The sequence below is a fragment of the Amphibalanus amphitrite genome, unplaced genomic scaffold, assembly GCF_019059575.1.
Source record: "Amphibalanus amphitrite isolate SeventyFive unplaced genomic scaffold, NRLGWU_Aamphi_draft 000098F_arrow, whole genome shotgun sequence".
Taxonomy (NCBI): Eukaryota; Metazoa; Arthropoda; class Thecostraca; order Balanomorpha; family Balanidae; genus Amphibalanus; species Amphibalanus amphitrite.
Window position 1 is genome coordinate 887,040 of NW_024881593.1, and position 16,026 is coordinate 903,065.

Sequence of the window (16,026 nt, forward strand, 5' to 3'; positions counted from 1 at the left end):
CGCCTCTCACGAGGTGGCAGCTGTCCGCCGGTCGTGACCTGCTGGCCGAGTCCCAAAGGTTTCCGAGTGAGGTGAGCGCGTGAAAGTAGCCGGAGTCGGTGGGTTGGGCGCCGGGCGGCCTGCGCAGTCGGCGCCGCGCCGCGGGCGTGCTCCTGTCGTCGAGAGCGGAGGTGTCGAGACGGTCTGTGCTGAGTGGTGATCGAACACAGTGCAGCCATGGCAGAGGACTGCAGCGAGTTCTTCAATCGATCCGACGGCCATGCCACGCTGGAGAATGGCATGGACGCCTGCCTGCAGGCCTTCGATCTGGACAGGTGAGCTCCGACCATGACCGTGACTTGTGAGTCATGCAACGGCGCTCAACAAAGGCAGCGGCTCTCATCTGTGAAAAAACATGACGTCAGCAAGCCGGAAGACATGACCGTGTCACGGACAATTTTAGCAATGCTAAACCAAAACTGTTTTGTTTGTCCATAACTGTTTTGCACTGTAATTGCCTAGGTCGGCGCCCGGCGGGAATGCCAACTAACCCTTTTAGTTTAGCCAAACCGAACGCACAATGGATATCTCTGCTCTGCATGATAAACACCAGATAGGCCTTTAACACCTGGATCCGTGAGTTTTTATTTGAATTATCGAGTATCAAACCGTATCATATCATACTGTGGCGAATTAGGTTGATGCTATAAATTACATGTTCAATTGCAGTACCTATTTCATTAAGATTTAAGGTGTTAATGGCTTGCCATTTGCAATAGATCGGACATTTCACAAGTCACAACTTCGTTGGCTGGACTGGAAGCGCTAACTCAATCACGTTAATTGCGTACAGTCGTAAAACATCGATACCGGTTGCAAAACACCAATGACGTCACGATGTCGTCATACCAGTGACCAATCACACTCCCAGCGCTCGCACTATCAAGATCCCAGACACCTTTACAATCAAACCTGAGCGATTCAGAGCTCCAGTTTACCCTTCCTTTGGTATCGGTAGCTCCACGGCCTTCAGTCCGAAACGATCTGTGACCACTGACTACTGAGGAGTCGGAGATTTCCGTAACGACATTCCAGGAGTCGCACACGTCACTGAGATGATGAATTAGAGGAGGCTGGAGGGAGAGGGAGAGGGAGAGGGAGAGGGAGAGGGAAAAAGGGGAGGGAGAGAGAGAGAGAGAGAGAGAGAGAGAGAGAGAGAGAGAGAGAGAGAGAGAGAGAGAGAGAGAGAGAGAGAGAGAGGGACAGGGAGGGCGAGGAAGAGAGGACAGAATGAGAGGGCCAGCGAAAGAGTGCGCGTTCCCGAGCTCGCAAGAGGAAAGCAGATGAGTCCCCCTAGCCCGATCAGCCCTGCTCGTCACTCACCCGTTGGTCGACTCGCTCCCCTGCAGCACCTGCTGACCCCGCGGTTGTCGCACCTCTTCCAGTGACGGCAAGCTGAGTGTCGACGAGTTCGGGGCGCTGTGCCGGGCGCTCTTCAGAGACGAGACCGGCGCGCCGTACCCGCTCGAGATAAAAAAGCTGGCCTGCATGTTCAGCGTCTTTGACACTAACCAGGTGAGCCAATCACGCATCTGCAGTCCCAGAGGGTGACAAGTGACAATCACTTTACACTTCCCCGCAACACGAGTTCTCGCACTGAGCTACAGGCTGCCGGCGCTTCTTTATAGATGACACCTCGTAAGTTAAAAGCTTCTCATGATACTCAAAGTCAAATAACGTGGCATCAAATTATGCAAATCAGTTTGGCGTTATCATATAGTCGGCTCATCTCACTACAGTATCAGGCTGTCAGCTCCTCCGAAGGCTTTATGCCACCATATGACCCGACATGCCCATTACAGGACGGGTTTATCGACAGCGCCGAATTCCAGACGTGCTGGAGCAAATGGATCACGCCCGTGAGTCAGCTCGGTAACACGAGCGGGGGACGCCGCCCGCCCCCATAGACCGGACGTGTTCGATCCTGTATGTGAGAGTTGCTAGGGCGCCGTGGGCCATTCACCAAGACTGGATCAATGCAAGGGCGGACTTTCGTTCAATGTTCCACCCACCGGGTATGGAATTATAAAATATTATATTTAAAATAAGACAAAGAACATTCTCATAAGAAATGAGCTGAACAACTCGGATTGTATCAGATTCCATTATTAATCCAAAAGACGTATCACACAACCTATAGAGATCGAACTTAGACCAAGCTAACCGCGACCTTCTTAGCTAGCATTAATGACCCCACAACTGACCGAGCTCGGTATATTTCAGATTTTGCGGCCAATAACGGCGTTTGTGATTGTGGACGTGCAGAACGACTTCATCTCGGGATCATTGGCGGTCTGTAACTGCCCTGCAGGCCACAAAGGTGAAGAGGTAAGTGAAATTAACTTCTTTTGCTAGTCATGCAACATGTATGAATGCTTTGCAGAAGTTATAACCCGTTCTGCAAAGTAACGTTCCGTAACCTATCGCTAATTACCGAGGATTTACGAGGGCAATCCAATTTAGAAGATGTGTTATGGTTCACGACTAACGTAAGTGTGACGGGTAAAAAGCCACTCCCGTATCCGCATTCCGCATGTATTAATATAAATACTGGTTATGGTAAATGAAATGTCGCACGCGTCCTATAAGCCGAGAAGATAACCCAAGGAGGAATAAATACCCTCTTCTGAGTGCACAGCGACAGCCGACCGACTGCTAACGGCTTCGTGATATTGACCTAGGGTCACAAGACACGAACCATGTGTCAATACAAAACTTTTTTACTACGGATAATTTCAAACGTTGACTTATTAATTGTTGTTTTGTTACGTTGTCGTTCTCCAAACGCGTTGCCTGAAACACACACCATACATTATAGCGCTGCAGAAAGTTCGCCCGCTGTGGCGGGCCTAATTTGTTCCCAAGTTATTTACTCCGAAATGGGAGAACTCTAATTGAGGGTATCGGCACACGAGGACTGCGTGACGCCCAGCCGTGTAACGTGACGCCCGGCCGTGTTACGTGGCGCGGAAACGGGCCTGAGCCTCGCATAGACGCGTCTCCGACACGCGTGCCAGAGATTGTGTGACGCATCGCATCGACCTCTGCTCCTCGAAATGACGCCCATAAAAGGCAGATGGGTGACACGCCCACCGGGCTACCACAGCCGTGTTACAGAAACGGGCCCAGTGGTGCAGCCAAGGCTACTATAATTCATAATGACGCGTAGACAAGGCGTGTGTTTATGGCTAGTGATCGATTGCTGTCTCTTGGATATCCGTTTATGTTTTGAAAATTGAATATGCGTCATGCCTATATGTATTCCAGAAACATACGTTGCCTAGCGCTCTTCTATTTATGATTGTTTAAATACAGCTGGCGCAGTAAAAAACGACATTCACGTACATCTTCTTAAGTAATCAGATTGCCAAACACACAAGTCTGGAACTGGAGACATCAAATACTTGCAGAGATCACGTTCTGAGTACCTACTGTTCCAGTACGCCTTTTCGGTAGTATGAAGCCGATGAGAACCCCATAAGTCCGAGCCTGCGCGAGTCTAACCCTCTGTCCAACTATCTCGCTGCACCTCAGGTGGTTCCCGTCATCAACTCTGTGCTGGACTCTGTCAAGTTTGACGTGGTGGTCTACTCACTCGACTGGCACCCCAGTGACCACATCTCGTTCGTCACAAATGTCGCTAATTTCCCGATGCACTCGTCTTCCAAGGTAAGCGCCAAATAGGGTGTCGAAAGCTTTGTCGCGATTGTCAAGTTTGCCCGCCGTCAGTGAGTTTTGTGTGGAACATGTATCGCATACGTACATGTTTTGTTTAGCATTGCAGATCCACTGCTAAAAGGTTGACTCTGAGAACCGCTTCACTAGGCGTATTAGGTCGTTCAGAGCATATGTGAAAACGCATGTCTATGACAATGACGGGAATTTTCGAACTCGAACAGGTATCGGCGGAGGAAGCGAAAGTGCTGGACACGGTGGTGTTTGACAGTCCGGTCCGGGAGCAGACACTTTGGCCCCCGCACTGCATCCAGGAGTCGTGGGGAGCGCAGCTGCATCCCGACCTAAAGGTAAAGTGCAGACTAACAGCCTCTTGACTGTAGGAAACTGGCGGGACCCGGAGGCGCTGGTGTTTTATGATGTTCGATGCGTATAAGCCCTCCTCCTTATCTGCGTTCCACCGATTGGCGAGTAGTCCAAATAATGTCAAACGTGACCATCCTGATTTGGGCCTTGACATTTTGAGCAACACTACCTACGCCTTGGAGCTTTCACCCCAACATCCGTTTGCATGACAAAAATAGCGATTTAATCGTCTACTTATCTCAACACCACCACGGATCTCCCGGTTTTATGGTTTCGAAATAGCGAGATCACGTCGATCAAACAAGCCATTCCTAGTCGGGGTGGGCACTTTTAGCATTAGTAGCTACAGTGATGAGACGCTTTGAAGAGCACCAGCCTTCGTAATTTGTCGGGATCAACGAACATAGACGGTGTCCTTTTGACCGATAGAAGGCAACGGAAGTAGGGTCAAAAACCTTGATCAAGTTGCCCGACAACGACCTGACCTGGCCTCTCACTCCTCAGGTCATGGACGAAGCCCTCACCATCAAGAAGGGCTGCAACCGCGAGATCGAGTCGTACTCTGCGTTCTTTGACAACGCGCGCGAGTCGTCAACCGGCCTGTCTGAGCAGCTGAAGCAGCGGTTCATCACAGACGTGATCGTCTGCGGCCTGGCTACAGACGTCTGTGTCGGTACGAGGGGCAGGACGGACGGCTGGGGAAGGGGTTCTGGGTCGGGGGCTGACTGTAGAGTGTCTAGACAGAGGGTGGACTGGACGGCTGCTTGGAAGAGCTATGGCGACACTAGTTGATGTCGAGGGAGTTGGCGGCACAGGCCAACTCCGTGTAGGTGGTTACCGGGATTGAAATGGTGGGTAGGGTTGGTGTCATTTGGAACCTCGCTCCCACGTGTTCTCACAAGCCACATACAACATTGATGCATAATGGAGAAGGGTTTCGTGGTCATGAATACCTGCATGCATTCATGAGCACTGTTGAATGGGAGCAAGGTTTCATCACTGAATGGCGACTGGGCTGTAGAGTCCTGAAAACTATTTTAAGAACGGGTGGTGGAGAACAAGGTTATCCTGGATCGTCGTCCTCATGCATTTATAAACTCGAAAGTAGAATGGAAGACACGTTTCATTGTCCAACAAAGACAATTTTCAGTTCTTTCGCGGTATAATGCACGTGTAGAACCTCGTGCGGACACCGGATAAGTCGGTAAAATATATCAAGGTTACTTTTCAATCAAAACATTGGTTTACAAAAGTTGAAACACCTACATATATCACTCTAGAACACTGCACGTGTCTGGAGTTTTCAGAGATAGAGATAAACTTACCGCACTGCACAAAAAAAGGGTCCCATGATTTCGTCAGAAAACTTTTCCGGGAACTTGGAGAAAATGTAAAATGTTTCTCCTTTCGTCATCCTGACACTTCCTTTCCTAGCAAAGTTTTAAGTCGGTATCCCTCTTTCAAAAGTCTCGGAAGATGCATCTCGCATCGACACGTGCAACTATCCGCTTCCTCGCCTCAACACGTGAACGTTCAACAATACGTTCTTCAACAACAACAACAACTCGCCTCGACACGTTCCCTGAAGCTTGCCCCACCCCCGCCCTGCGCTTCGACAGCCGCCACGGCCATGGACGCTCTGTCGGAGGGATTCCGCACCACCGTCCTGGGACGCGTGCCGCGGTGTGAACGCCGAAGACATCGAGAAGAAAAAGTGCGCCGTCGCCGAGCAGCACGGCCTCGTGGTGGACTCGGCAAAGGTGAGATCGCTGCGGCACCCGCGCCTAGCCGATACGGCGGCCAAAGCGAGGAAACGTAAACAATCCTGTTAACCTCATCGAAAAACCCCGTTCAGTAGAACACGACCAATGCTTTCAATGAAATTCAACTGTTCGGTCTAGCCGAGGACCACGCCACTGCCCTGTTTGCCCCAAAACGGCTGCGTGTCGCTGTCATCGTCATTGGATTGGTGATTACGCGGATCCACGCCGGCCTTTTGGTTCCGACAGCGGGTGTCGGGCGGCGCCGTCGTCATTAGTCCTGTAGCCAGCGGGCGGCACGGCACGGCGCGTGCGTCACGTGACGATGTGGCGTGACGTCGCCCCTCCCCTGACCGACCCCTCCGTCGTCACAGGCGGGAGCGATCGCCGCCGGCCGAGACCGGCCCCCGGAGCTAGCGTACAAGCTGGCGCTGGACCTGGCCAAGAACTAGCTTCACCACGCCCGCGCAGTAGCCGACGTAGACCGCGTCCAGAGGTAACCGAGCGACGGTTCAGGATGCAGCACAGACTCCGGCCAGCCGGGGACACCGAGACTGGCGACTACCGAGACCGGAAGACCGGCCGCGCGTTCCGGCGGTTTGGTTTTCCCCGTGATCTCGTTCGGTGGAACATTGCCGGGTACGCGGCGCATTCCTCGAGACGGCTCTCGGAGCTCGCTCTCTCCATGTATATCGTTCAGTTATGTTGATGCCAGTGCCGTCAGGGATTTCCGCAGTCTGGCTGCATTTGGAATTCCGCAGCTGCTGCATCTCTCGGAGCTGCAGCAGCTGCGGCCGGAGGGCTGTCCCCGGGGACTGTCTGATGAGAGGGAGGGCCGGGGCGAGGGGGCATTGGATCGAGTCTGAGACGCCAGATCCCGCAATATCTCCTCGGTGCTGTCACCCAGAGCCAAGGGAGTTTGGCCCACCGACTTGGCAACCGACCGGTCTGGGGCGGGGAGGGGCGGAAGCCTGGCCAGACCCGCCGAACTTTGTACATCAGGCCTGGTATATCCTATCCCGACCGGTTTCTGGTATCAGGAGGTTCAGAGCGCAATGTGCCGTCTATAGCCTGCTACAAAACACGGTGAATGGCTGCCGAATGTTGACGGCGCCTTATTTGGGACGGCTTCGGCGTGCTGCGACTGCCAACGTTCTGTTTATCAGTGTCGGGCAGTGCACCCGGGAATTCTATCTCCATCCTCCGCTTCCGTCCGCCCGCCCGGCTGCCCCGTACTCGACCCGCTGTTTTTATTTCGCTCTGTCGTACGACTCGTTTCCGCTCGTCTGTATGTGTGTGTGTGTGTCCGAACGCTTGTGACCTTGTAATGACCGTTCAACGCTAATGTCATGCAAACAGGAAATATCAGCCTGTGTAAGATGATAGATCCGTTGTTTGGGTTCGCGTCCTACCCTAAATTCGAGTCAAAGACAACCCGTAAAGCCGATGGCCGATGAATCTAGCCCAGACTGAACAACATCCCCATAAAACCATCAACCATTTCCAGATATATTAAACGCAAGAAAAACGGTTTCAGTTCGGAGATACAGAACACATTGTCGCTGTTCCGGTGGCCCGGGGACGGACCAGACACCGCCGGCGCCGTGTCGGCGGGTGACGTCATGGTGACGTCACCGTTCAGTAGGTGAGGATGTCGTGCGCCTTGTTCTCCAGCAGCATCTCCATGCTCTGGACATCGCGGCACCACACGTCCAGTCGCTCGATCATCGACGACAGCTGCGGACAGAACGGCATGCGTCACGCAACACTGACTAACCACAGCTCCCGACCTTCAGGCAGAAACAAAACATTTTATCAGTCGTAAAGTAGAGACAGGAACGACTGCGGCGAATAATTCAAACCGTTTTAATGAGCTGAGGAAGAATGTTCGAAATGTTTTCTTTATATTTCATCGCTAAATAAAAATGGCTGATTACTCCAAAAAACTGTCATCGAGTTAATCAAACAATGATGACGAAAAAGGAAGTGGTTCCGTCAATGACGATCACACTAAGTTTATTTTAGTTCAGTCGGCGGCCGAAGCCCCTCCCAGATTGAAACACTAGCTAATCAGGGGGACTTCCTGCTGACGCCAGGGCAGTCGCGATATTGTCACGACACGTCATAACTTGTCACGACACGTCAGAGCCCATCACGTCATCTCGCTCCATCACTGTGCTATTCGTTAACACCCAGACCGGTGAAGTCTGAGATTGTCGGAGCCGGATAAATGCATGATAGTATAGCAATAGAATGTGATAGTAAACGGACATTGGATCACATTGGAACGGGATCAAATGACACAGGATCGCTTACCTCCAGTCAGTCGCCGTTCTAGCCCGACACTCGCGCGAGACTCGCATGCCAAAGAGCCAAATGTGCGCGCAATAATGCCGGAAGCGAAATGTGTCTCATATTCATAATGGATAATGAAATCAACAAGAAATGTTAGCTGAACATTGAATTCGTGCCCTGAATCCCTTATTAGGTGTGTTGAAATGGCATTAAATAACAGCAACAATAAATGCAAAAAAGGAAACAAATAATCCTTAAGAGCTCGTTAAAAGTAAAAAGGTCAGCCTTGTACAAACCGCAAAACAAAGAGCTGCTAAAATAAAAAAATCAAATTTTTATTTTTATTTAATTTAAAAATCAACAAGAAATGTTAGCCGAACATTGAATTCGTGCACTGAATCCCTTATTAGGTGTGTTGAAATGGCATTAAATAACAGCAACAACAAAATGCAAGAAGGAAACAAATAATCCTTAAGAGCTGATTAAAAGTAAAAAAGGTCAGCCTTGTACAAACCGCAAAACGAAGAGTTGCTAAAATAGCAAAATTGAATCACCTCTAAAGCCATTTCACACAGTCCGGTTAACTGGTAGGTTAGGTCAGGAAGGTGCCGGCCGCGGGCCGGGTGGTCAAAACAGTAGCGGCGGGTGGGCCGAGGTCGTGCCCGCGCACCGGCCAGTGCACCAAGACCGGCAGGTGGTGGGGACGGGGAGGAGGGAGGGGAGGGATTAGCAGCCAGATAGTTGCGAAATCCCACCGACAACAATACAAAGCCCCGAACCAACAATGGGCGTATCGGCGGGATTGTGTAACGACCGATCAGCCTGACACCTTCTCTGTCGTAAAATCGGCACTCAAGAGCCCGCAGGTGACGCCGATTATCAGTAAGTGCTTCCCCGTACTACAACGGTCCCCTACAGTCCCATAATCCGTATACATCACTGGGAGCCTGTTCAGTGCTCAGAACATACGACTGTCCTTATTCGGCCGCCGGGACGTGATATCCTACAATGAGTCATAGTGAATGTATGCCATTGTGGTAGGATATCTCATCAAATCGACAAAGCTATCACTTAGGCAGCATGAGACCACAGGATAACCCATCTAACCCCCCAGGTATCCAACTCCAGTTGCACTCCTCCCCCAAGTATTCCTATCTCCACCACCCCAGTCGCCCCCTCACCCCGGTCGACGGTACCTGATTTTTGTCTAGCACGCGCGGCTGCACCCAGACGAGGTTGACCGTCCTGTCCACCTGGTCAATGTGGCCGCGCACCAAGTTCTGCGCCAGCGCCTTCATCACGAGCAGTTCGACCTCCTCCTCGGGCAGGCGGGTCTCGGCGGCCACCTCGGCAAAGGTGACGCACCGCGACAGCGCCGGCCGGCGGAACGTCATCTGGGGGGGAACGGAATGGAGTCAAAACTAAGGCGAACAGTGCCGGCCGGAGAAACGTGTTCTGGAGGGAACGGAGAGGGGCAGGGAGGGTAAAAGTTAGGGCGAACAATGCCGGGAGACGGAACGTTATCAGTGGAAGAGAGGGAGGGAATTAGAGCTAGTTAGAGATTTACAGTTCTGACAGGCGGAACGTCACCTATGAAAGAAAGAGGCAGCTGGCAGGGTGGAGAGGGGGTTAAAGCTGGGGCGAACACACGCCGTCATCTGTTGGAAAGGGGAGATGCAGGGGCGGGTAGGATCAGAAATAGAGAGAATAACGCCAGAAGAAATGGGAAAGTACGGACTGAAGCTAGTAGGAAACGGTGGGAGAGGCTACGGTAGGTCAGAGCTGGGTTGGAGGAGGAGAGAATAAGCTGGAAGGGAGGAGCAGCGCTTGGGGTTTGAAGAGGATTATCAGCCAAACGTGCACCGTGCAGGCATTAGTGACGCAAACATTGAGCCCGCATGTGGGCAAACTTGCCAAACGAGCTAGACAGCAGTCATGCAGGTGCAGGCTCGCAGTCCGTAACTACATAGTGGGATGCTGCGCTTGCATGAGAGCTCGAAAACAAAGTATGTAAACATGAAAGCGCGATTGTATGTGTGTACTGTGTCAGCACCACTTTTGATTCGTAAGGGTGTGATGGATTACGGCCGGCCGCTGCCTGCCCGGTCACTGGCTGACCCCGCCCATGACCGGTCGGCTGGTGATAGCCGGGGGCGCTGACCGATCGGATCGGCCGGCGGTGGATCACGCGGCGGCGGCAGACTGGCCCTGATTGGCGATAAGTGCGACTGTGCTACCGTGTGCGCCCGAGCAGTGATGTGCTGTTGTGTTTGTGTCCAACGGTGCAGTGTTGTACTGTTGAGTCGATGTGCGTCCGTGCAGTGATATGCTGTGCTATCGGTAAGAAGTCCATATTTGAAGCACGGCAATTTGAATTGAGAAGTTCGAGCGTGTTTACACGTACTTATTAAAGCTAAATATTTATAGGAACAAGAGTGGTTGCCTAAAACTGAAGAGTATAAGAGAGCTGCTGTCGAAGAACCGGACTCGTTTATCATTACTTGCGCCGGCATCAGACGTTCGCCCTCCGGACGGAGCGGGGTGCGAGACGTGACATTGGGGAAAGGGTAGGGGATGAGCAGGGATGGGGCACGGGACGGAGACAGAGTAAAACAGGACGGTCCGGCTGGGATACAAATAAAGGCTATACGGAAACCCAGGGGTTCTGGTGGTGGCAGAATGAGCAGAAACCGAGTTTGATTCCGGTTGATCGATGTTTGTCAAGTTTCCGAGGAACATAACGTGTCACGTCAGCATGACAGTAGCCAGACACATCGTTGGAACGTTAGACAGACCTCCCAGTCTTTGTATTAATTGTCAAAATGAATCTGCGCTTTTCTGTATCCAAACAGCATCTGTGGACTAAAATTGAAAATAACGTTCCGAAGATAAAAAATATTAACAATGAAAGGTGAAAAAGCGACGTCCAATTAATCAGATAAGAAATGTTATGAAACTTTCGGGAACACAATTTAAACTCCAGAGGGCATTAAGCAACTTCTCAACACAGGACTACACCCACTCTATGTCGACGCCATGCATGCATGTGGAAAGAACTAACTGTGCATCACAAACAACTATTCAACATCGCATTCAATATGCATTTTCGCATCAGTGAACTGATAACAAAGACGTGCCTCAGAACAGCTGGTAGATCGATGCAGAGTTCCCATTGATCAAACGGGAATCCTTGAACTTTAGCCCTATCGTGCTCTCAGCGCTGACTTATAGCTCAGTTGCTCAAAAAAAAAAAACTTTTGTCCGACGAGGCGCAGCTGCTGAGATTCATAGAGGTGATATGTTTTGTGCCAGGTCTCGTCATACAGCATTATCCGTAAAATCAGATAACGTTTAAAAGAGGATTGAAGGAAGGTATCTGGATAGGGGAATCGATCAACAGTGAGGTAGGTACATAAGAAATTATTGTTCGTTTCGAGGTGTAAAATATAATTTGGCATCCACAACGGTAGAGTCATGAGATAATACAAATTCAGCACATCTGGCACAAAGCTGACTCGTTAAGTCCACTCGACGGCTTTTCTGTTGCGATATCGATCATGCTAAATGGTGTTCATAAGCCAGAAACAGTGCAATCAGGGCTAGTAGGTAAGAAACTAAGAAACTAACCACCGATCGTCCCCTCTCCTTCCCTAACATCCGGCCCTCTTCACATATACGCACACGCATTCACATTCACTCATACGCACAGCAACCTCTTCCCGGCCACCTACCTCCATCAGCGCCAGCAGCGAGATTTTCTGCCGGAGCTCGAGCTGGCGCGCCTTGAGGTCGGCCTGCTGCTCCCACTGCGGCCGCAGCCGCTCCATCGTGGCGATGTCGCCCGTGTTGAAGGCCAGCAGCAGCTCGACCAGCCAGGCGTGCGAGGTGCCCTCCAGCGACTGCAGGATCGGGTGCGCCAGCAGCTCGCCGAAGTTGTAGATACCCTCGCCGAGCAGGGCGGCCAGCGCCAGGTAGAAGGCGTACTCTTGTTTCTGGACCGGCTCCAGCTCGTCCAGCTCGGTACAGCCCAGGAATCTGCGCGGATACACCGGAGACATCTTTAGGGACAGTACAAAACTATATGCGGCCATCACTAGGCGTACAGTGCAGCTCTTAACCCATCCAGTAGAGGAAAATACCATACCAAATGTTAACAGCATGATCGATGCATGGGTAGTGATGTGCCCTATTGAGCCTTCACACCATATGTTTTGTGTTCTTGTGTTCACACCATGTGTTTTGTGTCTTCTTTGGTCGCCCTGCGTATCTGTACCTATGTGTTTGTTCATTCTCCCCCGTGTTGACCGTTCTCCCTGCAGAAGCAGCGGCTGACCTGAGCGCGGTGCGGAAGTACTGGGCGTGCATGCCGGCCTGCTTGTAGTAGCCGCTGGCCAGCAGGTAGAAGCGGCCGTGGATGAAGCTGACACGCGCCAGGTCGTCCACCATCGGCTCCACGTCCTCAATCAGCTTCTGCGGACGGACGGTGACGGCCGGCGGGGTGAGAGACGAACTCGGGTGGTGTCCGAGCTCCCTCACCAACACACACATACCTAGTCGGACACGACTGGGAGCAGGAGCTCAACTAACTGCGATCCAGGAATTACTCAGGCATCAATGCAGACTTCCTCCGAAACCCGAACATATTCTAAGTTAGCTCAGGCTACTCTGGTCTGCTTCTCCCAGTCACAGCCCTACCGACCCCACCATGATCCGTACAATCCCGTCTGCTCCGTTACATCCTACACCACCTTTTCCATCCCAAAGCTCGCTCCACCCGTACCGCCCCAATCCAATCCCCGTCCCACACCTACCGCCGTCGCCCGGCCCGTACCTTGGTCCCCGCCGCGTCGTTGCCGCTGTAGAGTCGGATGTTACCCAGCACCACCTTACAGAGCACCACCGCCTCCGGCGTGGCCTTCACCTTGGTCTCCACCTTCTCGATGAAGGCGATCGCCTCGGCCGGGTCCTTGATCTGCTTCACCGCCGCGCCGCAGATCTCCACCAGCGAGATGTGGTTCATTCTGGCGACACCAGGTGGCAGCAGCGTCACAGCCGGGCACAAGGGGCGAGCGGAGGGCGAGGATCGTCGCGGAACATGGGCAAGGTCCTGAACTGTATCACATGGGTTTTGATGTTGAGCTGTTACCAATGGTTTAATGGAATCATTTGGTGGATTTTAGCTTTGGAAACTGCATATGTACATGTCACAGATTAACCACATTTGTATGAGGCATGACACAGGTATGTACGCAGATGAAGGCTGGAGATACATATCACTTGATCAGTACACACATTCAAAGACTGTTTTTGGTAGTATGCATGCAAGTATAAGTACTGCTTACTTGTTCTCGAAGTCGGCAACAAAGTTGCGATACAATTTGAGTAGTTCATCATTTTTCTGCAGACTTGGGTGTTTGATAACCTCCAAGAGCAGAAGAGTTGTTTGGTGCCACAGCCTGTAGAACAAGACAATCATTTGGATAACAATCAAAGATGCTCAGTCACAACTGAAATAAGCAACTACCTTCTACAAAAAAAAAAACAATTTTACTTATTGCAATGTAAATACAGTTGAAAAAAGTAAAACATTGATGTCATCATTCTTACAATTGTCCTTTTATTTGTTAATCTCAATCATCTAACTAGATGGAGCTATTGTAAAAATGTCTCCTCAAATCCTTTCAGTGTTGTGTTTGGTGACAATTATCTTACTTCTTGTTATAGTACTCCTCCAGCTTGGTCCATGTCTCTGAGAGTTCCTTGCTAGAAGACTGCTGGTCTGCAAGGTACTTCAGGGCCTTTGAAGACATGGTTACTGCCTGCAAAATGTTTAGTCACAGCCTGAAAACCACACATCACATCTAGCTTAGAATAATGACAATCACACAATAAATCATCCAAACATTGCCCTAGTGGGCAGTGGACTTATTGTGAAGATCAGTTACCTAGTAAATACCTACCTACCTAGCCAGCCTGGAAGTTGTTGAGGGATCCAGTGTTTTGCAACCAGTGAACAGACATCAGGTAAGACTAAGAGGCAAGAACATAACAAGGGAATGTAAGTATTTGGAAGGATCATATCACAACTATGGGGTTTGCCATCTAGAGCTCATTCTCCAAAGACCAGAAGAGGCTGGACTGGAGGAGTTCAGCAGCTCATGACCTGCCTGATCATGGACCTCATGGACCTGCAGTACCCTGTAAAAGTTTCCCTGCCTTGAAATCTCTGTCCTCCTGTCGCTGCACTATGGTGCCACCAACATGGAGATATGGCAAATGTTTATCAGCCCTTCCCTGGATTCTTAGACATACCTACCACTTGAGTTACTCCTGAGTCCTAAAAACACACAAATTGTGGACCACAAGAGGCCAGCAGTGGAGGCTGAGGAAGCTGAATGGTAGGTAGGTACCTCTTGTGGAGGTATCACTGAAAGAGTCAGAATCACAAACTACTGGAGCACCCTGCCTCAAGGCACCCTGACTGTTTCTGCTGATTCACTGTCATCTTTCAAGGTATAACCAGACCAACGCTGTTCAAGTGTAGTGTTCAATCTAAAGCCCAACCCTCTGGTCTCTACCATTATCATAGCTGGTACACAGCCTTTCCAAAACACCTTTCACTTAATGTGAGTGTGACTCATCATAAGCATAGTGGCCTTTTATCCTGATGACTAGCTAAAGGAAGGAATAAGCATCCAGAAAGTGAAGTTAAGATGACCCTTTTTGCCTTATTTACCTCTTTATAATTTAAACCCCTGTACCAGACATGTGCACACTGCATGGAACCAAGCAATTGGATCTGGGATCTGGTCCCATGGATCCTAAGCCAGAGCTCTGTTTGCACCCCGTTTATTTATCAGCAGCCTGCGACCATGCTGCTACTTCTTGGCTCCTCATTGGTCGAATTCAAGTGGTCTATTCGTTAGACCAATGAGAGGCCAAGCCGCACCAGCAATAACTTCCTTACATAGGGAAAACCGACAGCACGCTGATATAAAACAGCGACTGAACAGGGCCCTGGATTTGATGGGATCATAGATCCAGCTCCTTAATCTATAGAGCTTCATTGGGATCATTAATCAATTTAATTTTTTCTTGAGATCGGGTAAAACCTCAATTTTATATATTTAGCTTCAGTCTTAGTTTAAAACAAATGAATAATAATTAATTTAAGGCCTTCCTATAACCTCAGCAACACTTGTCAATTTATTTAGGTATTTAATCTGCAAGACTCCAAGCAGGCACATGTCTGCCTTACACTATTAATTCCTGAAGTTTTAAGTGGGATGCAAAGGGCAGATGTAACCAAGAAAAGGTTAAAAAACTTAATAAAGTTCAATATGTACTTACAAAAGAAAACAAATCACTATTTCACTATAAACCTTTATCTATTTACTGTTTACATTCAACCTGCAACAGCAACAATGACCTGCGCAACAAAGGTTTTAAGTGCGCCACATACGGAAAGGAAATTCATCATGTTTAAGGACAATATAAATGCGCACTAAACAAATGCAAAAATATCTCAAGAAAAAGCAAGGGACCATTGGGCATTGACCTAAAGAAACGTATAGTAGGGTCAATGAAGGGGATATTGCCAGATTTAAAAGATTTGATTACTGTATTACTAAAAGCATTGAGCTTCAATTTTATTATTATGACTCGATTTTCAACTTTGACAGTGAAAAGGCTGATGAGAAAGAACGACAAGTGAACTTTTTTGAAGCGTTGACTTGTCAGTAAACACTGTTTTGATATTTATTTGCAATTTTTTGACTTATAAGTGATTCTAACAAACATCATTGCTCTGTCACAAGACTTGGTCACAAGTTCTTTATTTCAATGGTAAGATGTCATCAAATGATCATTACTAATGACGTCATAATCTTTT

At 49.8% G+C, this 16,026-nt stretch overlaps 2 protein-coding genes across 10 annotated transcripts; one reads left to right on the top strand and one right to left on the bottom strand.

The window, feature by feature from the left end:
- The first annotated feature begins 24 nt into the window (after nucleotides 1-24).
- LOC122380475 lies at nucleotides 25-7,225 on the top strand. Of its 2 annotated transcripts, XM_043363654.1 has the most exons (10): nucleotides 53-314; nucleotides 1,425-1,554; nucleotides 1,842-1,898; nucleotides 2,263-2,367; nucleotides 3,574-3,708; nucleotides 3,939-4,064; nucleotides 4,585-4,753; nucleotides 5,700-5,840; nucleotides 6,215-6,587; nucleotides 6,623-7,225. In XM_043363654.1, the coding sequence occupies exons 1-9, from the start codon at nucleotides 217-219 to the stop codon at nucleotides 6,547-6,549; spliced, it is 1,296 nt and encodes a 431-aa protein (XP_043219589.1). In that variant the 5' UTR covers nucleotides 53-216; the 3' UTR covers nucleotides 6,550-6,587; nucleotides 6,623-7,225. The 2 variants fall into 2 exon arrangements, with proteins under 2 accessions (XP_043219588.1, XP_043219589.1); XM_043363653.1 differs by having other exon boundaries at nucleotides 25-314; nucleotides 6,215-7,225.
- Nucleotides 7,226-7,336: 111 nt separating this feature from the next.
- Nucleotides 7,337-15,593, bottom strand: LOC122380476 (26S proteasome non-ATPase regulatory subunit 13-like). Of its 8 annotated transcripts, none has more exons than XM_043363656.1 (8): nucleotides 15,486-15,593; nucleotides 13,848-13,954; nucleotides 13,478-13,591; nucleotides 12,967-13,156; nucleotides 12,469-12,605; nucleotides 11,867-12,170; nucleotides 9,332-9,529; nucleotides 7,337-7,577 (listed from the first exon to the last, which is right to left on the bottom strand). In XM_043363656.1, the coding sequence occupies exons 2-8, from the start codon at nucleotides 13,943-13,945 to the stop codon at nucleotides 7,479-7,481; spliced, it is 1,140 nt and encodes a 379-aa protein (XP_043219591.1). In that variant the 5' UTR covers nucleotides 13,946-13,954; nucleotides 15,486-15,593; the 3' UTR covers nucleotides 7,337-7,478. The 8 variants fall into 8 exon arrangements, with proteins under 8 accessions (XP_043219591.1, XP_043219594.1, XP_043219596.1 ...); XM_043363659.1 differs by having other exon boundaries at nucleotides 13,848-13,976; nucleotides 15,486-15,581; XM_043363661.1 differs by lacking the exon at nucleotides 15,486-15,593 and adding an exon at nucleotides 15,394-15,477.
- Nucleotides 15,594-16,026: the final 433 nt, after the last annotated feature.

Excerpts from the sequence above, each read along its gene's own strand:
- LOC122380475 (XM_043363653.1), top strand. The coding sequence starts at position 217 with ATGGCAGAGGACTGCAGCGAGTTCTTCAATCGATCCGACGGCCATGCC. Across the intron at positions 3,709-3,938 it reads CGATGCACTCGTCTTCCAAG|GTATCGGCGGAGGAAGCGAA; the intron begins GTAAGCGCCAAA and ends GAACTCGAACAG. Across the intron at positions 4,754-5,699 it reads GGCTACAGACGTCTGTGTCG|CCGCCACGGCCATGGACGCT; the intron begins GTACGAGGGGCA and ends GCGCTTCGACAG.
- LOC122380476 (XM_043363663.1), bottom strand. The coding sequence starts at position 15,171 with ATGATCCCATCAAATCCAGGGCCCTGTTCAGTCGCTGTTTTATATCAG. Across the intron at positions 13,955-15,102 it reads GTGCTGTCGGTTTTCCCTAT|GCAGTAACCATGTCTTCAAA; the intron begins GTAAGGAAGTTA and ends AACATTTTGCAG. Across the intron at positions 13,592-13,847 it reads GAGGAGTACTATAACAAGAA|GCTGTGGCACCAAACAACTC; the intron begins GTAAGATAATTG and ends CTTGTTCTACAG.